This window comes from Poecilia latipinna, unplaced genomic scaffold (genome assembly GCF_001443285.1).
Source record: "Poecilia latipinna isolate Pla-1442-1.1 unplaced genomic scaffold, P_latipinna-1.0 Scaffold915, whole genome shotgun sequence".
In the NCBI taxonomy this organism is placed as follows: domain Eukaryota; kingdom Metazoa; phylum Chordata; class Actinopteri; order Cyprinodontiformes; family Poeciliidae; genus Poecilia; species Poecilia latipinna.
The window spans coordinates 187,055-201,121 of NW_015113531.1; the positions used below are offsets into that span (position 1 = coordinate 187,055).

At 42.1% G+C, this 14,067-nt stretch overlaps 1 protein-coding gene across 1 annotated transcript in view; it reads right to left on the reverse strand.

Annotated features, from left to right (window-relative positions):
- LOC106957563 (thyrotropin-releasing hormone-degrading ectoenzyme) overlaps nt 1–14,067 on the reverse strand; it is a 162,778-nt gene that overhangs the window by 120,273 nt on the left and 28,438 nt on the right. Inside the window, exon 3 of the mRNA XM_015048950.1 lies at nt 10,010–10,283. Within this exon, the coding sequence (XP_014904436.1) occupies nt 10,010–10,283 (274 nt within the window). The remainder of the gene's footprint in view (nt 1–10,009; nt 10,284–14,067) is intronic.

Below are 14,067 nucleotides of genomic sequence, written 5' to 3' on the forward strand. Positions count from 1 at the left end.
CTTAACTTTCCTCAACTTTTGCTGATAAATCCCAAAATATCCCAATGAAAACAAAATAAAACAGAAGTGTGGGATGTAAAATATGAATGGTATGAATCTCTGGTTATACAGTCGCCATATTTTCACTCATGACTCACAGATTTGCTGAATATTTTAGGTTTTCATTAAAAGAATAAACATGAAGCAGAGAGGTGCAACAGAACCAGAGTCCCGGCCCGGTTGGATCCAGCTCTGGGGTGATTGCTGAATAAAAATGCAGCTCCCGTCTCCTCATCCGGCTGCAGCCAGCTGACTGAATATCGGCTCAGAGTGAGAGGATTTATTGAAATGTGGGCCGGCCGCCGGGGAGCTGCTGAATTCAGAAGAGTCTCCTGAGGATTCCTTAAACGCCCGCGGTCGTGTTCTCCCTGCTGAGATCCCGAATGCGTCGTATTTTCCAGCAGGCTTCAGAGTTTTGCTCCCTTCAGGCTGAAATTCGCTGAAACTGAAACGGTGGTGGAGACAGGCAGCCATTTCTCCGTGGATTCCCCCAGAGAGACAAAAACACGCAGCTCTGCTGGAGCTGAAACTTTAAATTACCTCCAGGTGAGCAGCAGGAAGACCCGTCAGTCACATCCGTCAGCTGTGAGGAGGAGCTTCCCGACTGAAACATGGCGTCCGCTCAGCCGGGAAAAAGACTAAAAACTCTGAAATTCGGGTATCTAAAATGAAGGCCTCGTGTGTTTTACAGAACAATCAAGTGTCAATGTTACCTTCAGGTGTCATAAAATGCTGTTTGCATCACATATGACTGAAAAAAAATTTAACGCCTTGAAATTGGGCCTATGTCTCTTTAAAAACTCCTGCTCTTCCTGAAGCTCCGCCTCCAGGAAGTCTTCACAACATGGCTCCTCTATTAACCCTTTAACGTTTTTACCCCTGAGCAGTAGCTCCTATAACGAGCTCAAGTTCCACCAGGTGTTTGCTAATTGCTGCTGGCTAGTCTGGAGGAGCTGAGAGGGGAGGAGCTACAGCTAGAAGGCAGGGCTAGGCCCACCCAGGCATTTGCACAGTAGTGTGGTTACCATGGAGATTAAAGAATTTCTTAAACAGGCATTAAAAAATTTATGCATGATGAGGGAAAAACATAAAACAGTTTAAATATTCAAAAAATATATTTTATACGATACTGCCCTTTTAATTTAATTAAAAGAAAGTAGTGCTTTTAATCTATTAATCACAGTTCATCAATTTTGACAAATTTAATCTCGTACTAAGATATCGGCGTAGGAAGTGAAACAGGTGGATCTATAATCCAAGCCAGGACAATTGATTGACATCATATTTCATTTGATTTTGTAGTGACCTCTGGAAACTTATTTTTAAAATGATGGTGGCACAAATAATATTTGCAATACAAACTTTTTCCACCAATTTTGTTTAATTTGAAGGAAGGACAGAAACAGGAAGCTGCTCTTCCTGCATCATGTGCAAACAGACACAGATGAAAAACGGTAAATAAAAGCTCGGTTCTGTTTGTTTTTTAGAAAATTAACCCGACCTCCTGCTCAGCAATAAGCTCCTCTGAGCAGCAGAGAAAGGAAAACCTTCACGCTCCCTCCTGGACATCCAAACCGTTTCTGTGGCAACTGGCGAAGTTGACAAAACTCTCAAACTTCACCTTGAGCTTCTCCAAATCGACACGGCGGATTGTGAAGCGAAGGATCCAGAACCGTTCGGGTTTCTGAGGAGAACCAGAGCTGTGGACCAATCAGAAGCTGCTCTCTATAACTTATGGCGCCAGCATCACAGTTAAAGTCGGATTCACTCGCTTGGCGTTTGAAAAGTCTGAAGCATCAGTCAGGATTCTCTCCTCCAATCAGACGGCGGATCCTCTCTCTCTCTCCTTGTTATCTCTTCGCTCGTCCGTGACTTCCCTCCCGGCGCTCCGGCTGTTGCCCTTGGATGATGGATGGGGTGATGGACGCTCGGTTGCCACGGTAATTTGATGGATGGTTTAACAACCGGTAGCGATGCTGACGGCGCCTCAGCCGGTTCTGGTCCTTGACTCCGGGATCAACGGGCCTAAGACGGCCAATGGAACCAGCGGCGCCGCTGACCCGTCACCGTCGCGCCACAGATAGGTCCAATCAGACGACAGGACAGCGGGCGGGCGGCGTCGCATGGGTCGCGACCCCAGGAAGACAAATCAAGACGAAACGTCTGTGTCCACTTCAGAGGGAGCAGAACCAGAAAAGTTCTGGCTGGTTTCAGTCCAACAAACAGACAAAACTGACGTTTCATCAAGACTTCAGTTCGTTTTTTATTGGAGACAGATGAAAGGCGGTTATTTTAGTAATCGACTAATCGGAGGTCTTAAAAATCCTGTTTTACGTTAAGAATAAAGTCAAAGGTGCAAATAAACGATTAGATTCCATTTTTAAAATCATAAAATGCAACAGCAGCATTCCTTTAGTGAACGCTTCTTCGTTCGTAGTAAATGAAGCTAAAAAATATTTATAACATCCACATCAGAAAAGTTCAGCTCTATCTGCTCGATTTGTCATTTCAGTAAGGCTGATCTGGTGATCATCTTTCAGATTAACTGATTAGAAACTGACAGAAGAAGCGTCTTAAATGACGACTTGTTGCAGAATTTGAATCAGGTGAATCTAAAACTGACGCTAAAGGAGTTCTGGGTTTAACACTTTTACAGATAAATGGACCTTTTTTATCTTAAAGGCAAAAGTTTGTGGTTTATAACTTTATGTTCGACTAACTCAGTTTCTGTCATTTAAAACAGAAACATTGTGTTTCTGTATGACTGTGTTCTGCAAACTGCTCACAGTGAACATCTAGGAGATGTTTTCTATCTTAGTCACTGACAGGAAGTAGCGTTCCAGGCAACTGACCCCAAAACCCAACGAAGCATCTTTATCCCGATGATCCGACACATTCCCGACGGACAGCTGTTTGGAACGGAGTCTGGACAGGAAGGCGACCACTAGTCTGCAGGGGTAGCTACTTAACGAGCGTCGCTACACTGTTGGCATCAGCAGCTGAACGATCTGACAATGTTTAATTATGACAAGGTTATGAGATCCAAAGTAAATAATTAATACAAACCACTCCTGTTTAATTAATGCTATGTACGGTGATAATGTCGGCTTTTTTCATACTTTTGAGGTTTAAACATGAAAGTTTTTAAACTCTGGATCATTAAAAACATTTTTCATTATGATAAAATCTCCTTAATGTCTGATTAAAGCAACAGAAGCAGCAGTTTTTATATTAAACACTGACCTTACCTGCAGTTTATGGTCCATTAATGTGACCTTTATTGTCATTACTGAATGTTAATGTGACATTTTCTGTCATTATGGGATTTTATGGGAACTCGGGGGAATATGTCAAAGGGGAGGATATTTATTAATCTACGGTTTAATAAACCCTCATGGTTTTTTTGAAAATAAAACCGAAACTCAATAAATCAAAGACACTAAAAACAGAAAAAAAACATAACACTTTTAAACAGAAAGAAAACCTGCATTTACAGAGGGACCATTAATATAAAATATAAAATTCATAATTTGATTACGATACGTCTTCCACAGAATCAAACCTCAGAGAAACAGCCTGACTTCATATCTCAAACTACGATTTTAAATCTCATAATTGTGACTTTGAATCTCAAAATTATAATTTTATATCACATAATTGTTATTTAAAAGTCAACATTATGACTAACTCAATTATAATCTTAAATTTGGGCTTTTATTTTTTTCTTTTATGGCAGAAATGGGCTTCCATAAAAAACAGAGGAAGACTAGGTTAAAGTATTTCTGCAGGAACTAAACCGAGTCAGACGGACGAGTTTCAGATCAGATTAATCAAAAAAAGCAGCCAAGAGCCCTCTGGTAACACTGGAACGGCCTAGTCAAAGTCTAGTTGTCAAAGCAACTGAGAATCTGATGTTCTCCAGCCATGCTGACCGTTGGCTGTTTTAAAAAACAAAAGAGATTCAATTACAAACGCACAGCACAAATCCAGAGTTTTATTGGTAAAACTCTTCAAATTAAATAATTCGTAATTATGTTCCGCTTTACGTCGACATTTCCCATAAACCCGACATATCAGGTTTTTCCCTCCAGTGTTGCAGGTTTCATGCATTTTCCAGCAGAGAGCCAACATGATCCAGGTGTTTCTGGTTTGAACCTGGACAACGTTCACCTGTCGCTCTGTGAAAATGTTAAAACGATGTCGTTCCCATGGCGATCAGCTGATGAACATGCAGCTGGTTGGTGGGAATAATGAATGCTAAAGACGGGGTTTAGTGAAGCAAGGCCAGCGCAGCGGGTCACTCCTCCGTTTGTTTGGATTCTTTAATCCTCGCTGAAGGAGAAGCTCCTCATTACAGGAACAGGGATTCTCACTGAGACGCGTCACAATAAAGGAAGCAGACAAGCAGCTGTTTATGAGGCGGCAGAACAATGGAGAGCTGATGATGAAAGCTGGAAGAGTTCCAGTCCGAGTCGCTGCGCCGCAGATGGAAACGATTCCTGTTGCTGCCTGATGAAGTTTTATTCTCACCATAAAGACGTTATTACCAGCCTACATGTGCTGAGAGCGTCATCGTTTTCTGTCTCGTTACCACAACGGTTCAGGTGTGTAGAGGAGCTTCAGCCACCTCACAGGAGATCCAGTTTAACCTTTGACCTCAGAGTTCAGATTACTGACCTGATGCTCTGCAGCTCATCGCCAACAGAGACTTTTTAGTAGCAATAAAAACAAATTGCACAGGATTCAGACCGGGCTGAACAATAATATACATGATGATAGACATGATTAATATCGATATTACATCTGATAAAATATTTAATATATAGAATATTCATTGAACTGCACAGCATTCTGGGAAATGTAGGTTAAAGGGTTTAGCTGCTCAACCTCTAACGGCTAGCTAAGCTAAGTTTGTGGAATCAGCTAACTCATTCACTTTTTGGTTGCCTAGCAACAACCTGTTCAGTAACTGACAGCAGCAGTTTAAGGTTTCGCCTCATAAATGCTAAAAAAAAAAAAAAAATAGCGCGACGTGAAAACTGGATAAAACAGCAAAAGGTCAGACCACCAGTTTGGTGATATTTAAAATAAACTAATCAATAATAAGCGCTTGTATTGAGATAAGGTTTTCAGCTGTATCGTCCATCCCTACATTCAGCCAAGTCCTTCACAATAAGAAATACTTTCACCAACTCAAATTTGAGACCTTTCAAGGCCTCTGTGAAAGAAAGTTAAGACCGTTATCACAAAATAAATCTACAAAAGAAAACTGGAATAAATACATTTTATGGGTTGGTAGCAGAAGTGAGTCAGTGGCGAAGATACTTATAAAACAGCTAGCTAGCGTTACCATTGGAGCTAGCTACCTAGCATGTGAGCTAAGCAGTTAGCTGTAAATTAACTAAAAATAAAAACTGAAACTGAGAAAACATTTCCTTTAACTGAAATAAATGAATATGGTAATAAATGGGGGAAAACTAAACTTGTGTGTTTATAAAACCAACTAAAACATAATGAAATTACAGATATAATATCCTCTGTTTTTGTATTTGGTTGGTCAACAATAACTTAATACATTTTTTGAAAATATCAGTTGAGTATTTATCACCCAGTAAATGTAAACATAATCATAGTAATTCAATTCCTAAAAATTAACCCAAGTATAAACAAACTAAAACTACTACTATAACCAATAAAAATGAAATATTTAACTAATAAAAACTAGCAAACATTCCAAAAACTAATAAAAAAGTCAATTAAATAAAGACTTTATTCCTGGGAAAAGACAAAGTTGGTTTTTGAATGAAAACCACGATAACACATTGTCCCAAATGTTATTGCAATAAACGATAATATTGATGTTTTGATACCAATAATGGATAATGGTATACTAATGCAGGAACACATTATAAAGATCAATAAACTTTAAATTCTAGTGAACATTTAACACTGGAACTGGAGACATTTTAAAAATGCAACAATAAATAAAACAAATAAGAGATTATGAAATATCTGTAAACAAAATGTCACTTAAAAAAATCTAGTTGAGATGAAATCAGCAGACTGAAGACTTTAATCATCTGGTTTTTGGTAGAAAGAGGAAAAAAGACCAACAATAAATCATGTAAATGGAAGTTATTGACTGTTTCCATTCATCATGTGATTAACTGATTTACTGCTGGCCTGTTTGGAGCCTGACGTCCCTCAGAGCCTCGTATTAAAACCAGGCTGAGTGTTTCTGAGCGCGACGCGCCGACTGGAGCGTTTATTAACGCCGGACAGACGGAGAAAGCGTTTGTGACAAACGGAGCCATTTGATTGGTCAGGATGGGGACGGCTGACGTTTTATTTGTCCTCCTCTCAGAGCGTGGCAGGAGGAAGAGGAGGAAGAGGAGGCATGGCAGGATTAACGTTCCTGTCAGAGGAAGCCGCTCCGCAAACAGACAGCAGCGTCCCGGCTGCCTCCGGGCCAAAACAGCGATCTTAATATGAGACACACAGAGCCCATCCAGCAGATGTTTGTAGACACAACAATCTGCATCTGCTGCTTTCTGGATGCTTTTCAGCTCCTGACAAAATGAACACATCCTGGGTTTTTAAATGGAACCCGGCTTCCTGCTAATCTCCCATCAGGCCTTGCGTCCTGCTGACGGGACCATGTCTTCACGGATTATCACAGGCAAACAGCAGGAAGAGGCTGAGAGAATCCGTTCTCTCAACACTCTGGCTGGAAAATCGGAGCTTTTTGATCGTTTTGACTGGTGAAACGTTCGACGTGTTCACAGTTCTCTGTGTGAAGAATGAGATCTGATGTGCTGCTCAACACCAAGCGGAAAGGTTCTCACTGCTGCAGCGTTTAAATGAGTTCATCAGGACTCGGCTGATGACGATGATGATCCAAAACTCTGCTCACATGAAGGTTTTTACCATTTACATGGCCATTTGTCCAGGTAGGAAGAGGAAGTCATTAGAAATAAAAGTTTAAAAGAAGACGTTTGAAAATCTAACATTCTGGTGACGAAGTCTCTAAAACTCACAGTAAGCTAATGCTACGTTTGTGGATGAAAGACATTAAATTAGTCCTTTCCAGACACAAAGACATAAAGGCAGCTAATTATTGCTGGTAACCTGCAGAAGGACGGCTGGAAAGTGTTTCCTGATGTCACAACTGAAAAACTTTATGCTCACAAACAACAGAGCGATGGAATGTCCTGTGTTGTGTTCTTGTTCCAGATTCAAATATCCAAGGTTTTTCAGCCAAAAGGTTTTAAATAACAGAGTGTGTTTACTGTGGATGTGGAAAAAAATATAAAAATCAGCCAATCATCTGTGGATCGACAACGGAAAAAGGATCTGTGGAGGAAAGAGGTTTTTCTCTCATCGTTTGGTTTTGCCGTACAGGTTTGCTGTAAAATTCTGTTTTCATGTACTGCAGTTCCACATCGTCGTCATCTGCCGGGTTTCCAGAAGACTAACAGTTTTAGTAACCTTTAGTAAGTGAATAAATCAATCAGCCGGCAGCCTGTGAGCGTTTTTGGCTGATATTTTCTCTTCAGTTGGACTCGGTTTCAGTTTTCATGTCGTGTGTTGGATTTTTTCCGGGCCGACTGGATTGTGTTTCAGATTCCCTGGAGTGTCTTTCAGGTCGCGGTTGTTCGTTTGGCCTCACCGTTATGGAGCCGTTACCGACTGAATGGAGGGATGCGTTTTTTCTCTCTCAAGTGGAAAAGGCCAAAAAAAAAAAAAAACAGCCTCAGGCTTAAAAGGGGTAAAAAGCGAAAATGGGAAGGGAAGCTAGCGGAGCGCTGAACAAACTCCCAGAGGATGTTTTGGTGTCATCAGAGGCGTGTTGGGCCCGCAGCGCAGCCAGACACCGCAGGAACAAAGAGGCCGGGGTTCCGGGATGCTCTGCCCTCAACCCGCAGATCTCCACTGGAAACACGGGGGTCGTCTGGGATGCATGTTTTCCCATCAGCCGACGTTTCACCAGTTTGGTATAAAAATAGAAAAAGGGTAAAAATAAAGATGGATCTGTTGGCGTTTTCCTCCGTCTCAGAGCGCTGGAGGCTGCTGATGGTTATAAACGACCCAGATACGAGGCGCCATTAAAGCCAAATTCCTCCTAAATTATAATTCTGTAACAAGGAGACAAAGGCTGCGCGTGTCGGATCGTCGTCCTTGAGTTCCTGGCAGACGAGATGGATGAGCTGTAATTACACTGATAGAGATGATGGGGCGAACAAGGTCGCGCCTGCTTTGTGTCCTTGTGTTGGAAGTCCGACGCGTCGACGTGCATGTTTGAGTTTGAAGCGTTTGGAAACGGATGAGGAGAAAATCAGGTGAACGATTTGACTTTCAAATCAGAGGCGATAAAAACCGGAGCAGAAACAAAAACAAACCGAGACCAAAGTTCAGCTTATCTGGATCAGATCCCTCCAACGCTGCTCCTGTTATTTACCTAAAATATCCCAATAGTTGATGGGAATTTTCTGCAGCTTTGTTTCTGAGCCGACTGTTGCACCGTTTGTTGATTTAATACAAAATCCTTCATCAGCTCAAACAGTCGACTTAAAGCTCCGACTCTGCAAAAACACAAAATCCTACCAAGTATTTCTGTCTGGTTTCAAGTGCAAATTTCTCACTATACTTCAGATAAGACAAAACTAACTTTTCAACAAGCTGGGAGCTTGTTTAGAGGAAATAATCCATTAATATTGCTGAAAAATACTAGTTTCATGGGCAGATTATTTCATTTACAACATGAGAAAAATGTCTTGTTATAAGGACAGAAAGATTCGTCCGCCTGGTTTATTCCTGCGGCTCCCAGCTGGACGCTGATGCAGCGTTTTTAAAATTCTGCTCTACATTCACCTGAGAAAGGAGAAGAAATCCATTCTGGTCACCTTTAAAATGACAACAGAAGTAAAGGTGGATGGGAGACCCAGCAGCCTAATGAAGCCAGAGCAGCAGCGAGGCAGGAAGCTTCTGATCAGGAGATTATCGCCGGTTCACATCTTAATTACCGTCTTCAGCCTCAGATAACGAGCAGCTGCTGATTTTATTGGATCATCTGCAGACGATCCACTGATATCTGCAGGTAAAGTAGCTGCAGCTGATAATCTGTCGTTTCAACGTCTCATTTCATCCCAACCGACCAGCAGCATCAAAACCACCGTTCAGAAATTCACGCCACTTCAACTTTTCATCATTTTACAACACAACTTCACTTTATGATTTTCAGCCTTTAGGGAACTAAAAAGTCTCACATTTTACTGACCAGTGAACGCACCATATGGAAGACCTAATGAGTTACTTGGCCACGCCCCCAGCTATATTGGCTCCGCCCACGTTAGTGTCATTTTTCTTAAACCGTCACTTTAAAGTTTATTTTGTACAAACTTTTAGCTGAAATGATGGAAAAACGACATAAGTTTCATTTTACGCTGCTGCTGTACAAACAGATGCTGTCCGCACCATTCAGCTCAGACTGGACAAGCTTGGTGGTTTTTCTTTTTTGTGACTTAAACATGAAAAATATTCAGTCAAAACAAGTTGAAAAATAAACATATATGAGATTATTTAAGATGATTTGCTCCATAAACACTTGGAGGTCGGCGTTATTTAAATTAAATCCCAGAGATGTTCGTTTTTGAAGCACAAATCCAACATCTAAAAGCTTTAAAGAGCTGAATCTGCGCAGTCACTCACTCGTCCTCGCTTGTTTTCTCCTGCCGGCTGCTGATATAAAGCCATTATTCCCCCAATCAGAGCTTAATTATGTCAATTATTGTGTGATGGTAATGACTGCAGCTCTTATCTCCTGTTTCAACCCCAGAGATCAGGACTGATGGATGCGAGAGAAAACAGGCTGGAGTCGTTCTCGAGCCACTTTCATCGGGCATTTTTTCCACTTCCAACAAACAAACAAACAAACAAACAAACAGCGTTCCCAGAACAGGCCGAGACTCACCGTCACGCCGCCGCTGGTCTGCGTCTCCCTGTAGGTGAAGTTGCAGACGGCCCAGGCCAGGTAGTAGGTGGACATGCGGGGCGTCCGGGCGAAGCGGTTGGTCACCCAGCCGTCCTCGTCCGGCCAGCTGCTGTCCACCGGCATGTTGGACAGAGACGTGTACTGCGGGTCGTGGCGGAGGCTCAGGGAGAAGGTGGCCTTGTAGACGGGCTCGTCGAAGCAGGGGAAGGCCTTCCGGGCGTGGATCGGGCTGAACTGGGTCACTGCCAGGTACCTGGACAGGAGATAGAACATCAGCACCAGAAGGTCCAACTCATCCTGGACTGAAACGGTTCAGGACGTTCTCCAGAATCTACAGATTCAGCTGTAGAAGCGGAGCGGTTCTGATCCCAACGAGCCTCAGGTTGGTTCCACTGCTCTGGACTTTATTAATGTCAGCAGCAGTAAAAACATTTTCCTGCGATTCTGATGAGAAAAATCCGTCAACACAAACCCACAGAGACTCAACCCGGAGTTTCTTTAATAAAACTCAAACCTTCACTGGAAATTACAGAACTTCACACTCCGTCTGCCAGATTTCACCTGTTTTCCTTATTTTATCTCTTCTGCTTTCATTCAGTCGCCTCTCTGACCTCCTCTGTTAGAGACGGAGGTCTGTGTCAACATGGCCGCCGCCGCCGGGTCCAGCAGCAATCATCTCCACAATAAAAACGTTTTGCCTTTTTCCGCCAAACAGAGGAAAAACACAGAGCAGCTCCTCCATCTGCAGTGGTTTTCTGCATCACATCTACATCCAAACAGATTTCATTCCGTCAACCTGACCGTGACCTTTGACCCCAGCAGGGAGAAACAACATCTTATAGAAAACCTGAGCAAACAGAAGCAACAAAACACTGTCAGGATGTCTGACAGAGTTTTGTCACCATTACAGAAAAACAAGATCATGAATATCTCAGCAGTCTTCATAACCGAGCCCACCACTTTTTCCTACTACTCTCCAATTCTACATTATTTGCTGCCATTTTGACTTTTTACTCTATGCTTTCATAAAGTGCCTTCACTGTAAAAACACAAAATCTTACCAAGTACTTTTGGTCTAGTTTCCAGGTACACTTGAAATAAGACGAAGCTAAACAAAAAGTTTGTTTTAGGTCAATAATTCTTTAAAGTTGATTAAAATTATTAGTTTTATCAACTGAAAAGAAAAAAAATTGACTGAAAAGCTGCTGACATTTTATTACCATCAAGGTTTCTTCTGTTAACCGTTTAATTACAAATAAAAACCAAAGTATTGAAGGTAAAAGTTGTCATCCGTCAGTAAAAGCTAAACTCACCAAAATGTTCGTCTTTAATAAACTTGTGTTTCGGGTCGTTCGCTGACTCATCTTAAATTGGGAGTAATCCGGTTTAAACTGGAGCAGAACCAAACCTTCATCCTCACTCTGCTAGTCGTGACATTTAATGTTCAAACAAATCTGAGCCACAGCTCATGAAATCAAGTAAAGCCTGGAATTAACCAATCAAAGGAGTTTTTACTGCTTAGTTAAGTTTCCTCATGCTGGATTAGCTGCTTTTCATGAATGAGCCTGATGAGTTTAAAGCCAGGTGACCAGCAGCTCCGTCCAGTTGGACTCAGCGGGACACATCGTGTTGGTGGTGCATGGTGTGCATGACCTCTGCATGACCTCTGCAGAGCAGCAGCAGTCCAGCCCGACGGCCCACTGTGGATCTGCTGTGTGACATTTACATCATCACATCCAGAAAGACTTTCAACCTGATAATGCAGCAAAGATGGAGATTCAATCAACTGTGCAGCAACAGAAAGCCAACAAAACGCTGGAGAAGTTGAATGATTTCAACTCTAATGTGACAAAAAGTAATAATACAAGATGTGAGAGCAAAGTAAACAATAAATTAATTCATCACATGATAAATTAAAGTAAGACCAATAATTTATTGTTTTCTTTTCTACATGATAAAAGTTTTCGTCTGGTGTTTTGATCTCATCTAGTCCTTTTTTCATTTTATATATTATTTATTTTGATATTTAAAATGTCTTCCAGTTCAAGTATTAAATGTTTGTTGGAATTTAAAGTTTATCGATCTTTGAGAATGTGTTGTTATGCCATTACCGTTATATTGCTAGAAAATTGTTTCAAAACTAGGATATTATTGTGCATGGCGATAACCTTTGGGACAGTTTACCGTCCAGCTGAACGTTAGGACGTGTTGGGAGGATTCCACCATGCCTGCTGCACGTCAGACTTTTCCTTGGACTGAATCCGTTTCCCTAAGGAGGACAATCGTGGTTAACGAGGACGGATCGGACTTCATGATGAACGAGACGCTTTATGAGGAGACCAGAGATGAATGGAGCTGATTGGTCAAACAGATCTACCTCAGCTGGTGCTGCAGCAGCTGAGGTAGCAGCAGCAGCAGCAGCAGCTGCAGCAGCAGCTGCAGCAGCAGCAGCGTTCCTCTGTGACTCTCCCCCCAGCTGAAGCAGTAATCCAGTGCTGGGTGAGTTGATGTGGATCAATACTGACCTCTCCACTCTGCAGCGCGGCTGTCAGAGAGCAGTCAACCCAACATGGCCGCCAGCTGAGGCTGCTTCTCAACACTAACCGTCCCCGAGTGTCTGTGGAGCCACACACTGCAGGACAGTACACAGGTCCCCACAGTCCCACTGCAGGGCTCCCTCTGAGTGGGAACCACTCTGGAGAATCACTTCACAACTCAGGAATATCCCGACTATAAGATCTAAAAAACACAAAGCAGGACATTTGATTTGTGGAGATGATTCGGTGAGAACACGGAGGAACAAGGATGTTTCAGTAGAGTTCGTTAAACGGGTTGTAAGGTCCGAACTGATGATGGGAGTTTTCTCTACTGAACTTTGAATCTTCGGTCATCAGTTTGGTTTCCACGGTGATCAGGGATTTAAATGAAGGTTAATAATAAAATCAAATTCAAAAATACTTTATCCCAAAAGGACATTAAATGGTATAACTCGTATCATCTAGTATCTTCAGTCATTGGACGACGTCATCAGTTGTTAGCTAGCACTGCTAACCCACCTCCTTTGCTTTTGCCGCTGCTCTTTAATCTCTGCTATTGGGTGGAGATGTTGGAGGAGGGGATCAGTCTTTATTATGGATGGAAGAGCTGGACCATCTTCCTTCTTCTCAACTCCTCTGGGGTCAAAGGTCAGGTATTATTATGGGCTTTTGAGATACCAATTAGCTGCTCCGAGTTAGAAAAACACCTTGTTGCCATGGATACGCATCATAGCTCCTTCAATGAACCAATGGCCCAACCAGTTCTGTTCCTCCAGCAGTTTGATGATGTTGGGTGTATCATGACTCTCACCAGATTGACTTCGTTTGTTTGTTCATTTCTGATTTGACAGTTCGCTCGAGTTTTTCCAGAAAGTTTTTTTTTCTGTGGTGTTGAAGCAGAAACTCCTCGAAAAATCAGCGATTGAAAATGTTCACCTTCACATGCTCCTTCCAGGCCTTTATGTTCTCCAGGAGGAGTCAAGCAGCAACAATCCAGCTGAAGTACACTTATGGTAAATATTTGCCTGCAAGAGAAAATGGCTGCTATTACAGCAGCTTTAAAGTGCAGCTCACGGTGAAGAGCGCGGCGATACGGAGCCTCATTCTGCGATTCCAACGACCAAACCAGGAGATCCGGCTTTAAGAAGCAGAAAGACGAGCGACTCACCAGCTTTCTGTGCTTTTTGCTTTTTTTAAAGTTATAATTCAGCATCTGTTGATAAATTAGAAGCCATCAATCCATCACCAATTTCAGAAAATAAAAGCCACTGTGTAAATCCATCACACAGCGAAATGTTTCAACTTTCATTTCAGGTAACCAGAGTTCTGGCTCACAGAATGAAAACACAAAATTCAACATCTTAGATAATCAGAATATTATGAAAACGTTAAATATTAGAAAGTCATGATGCCACGCCCTAATCAGCTGATTAAAACACCTGGAAAGGTTTCCTGAGTGACTGTCTCTGTCTGGGTCAGAGGTCATGGACAGCCTGACCC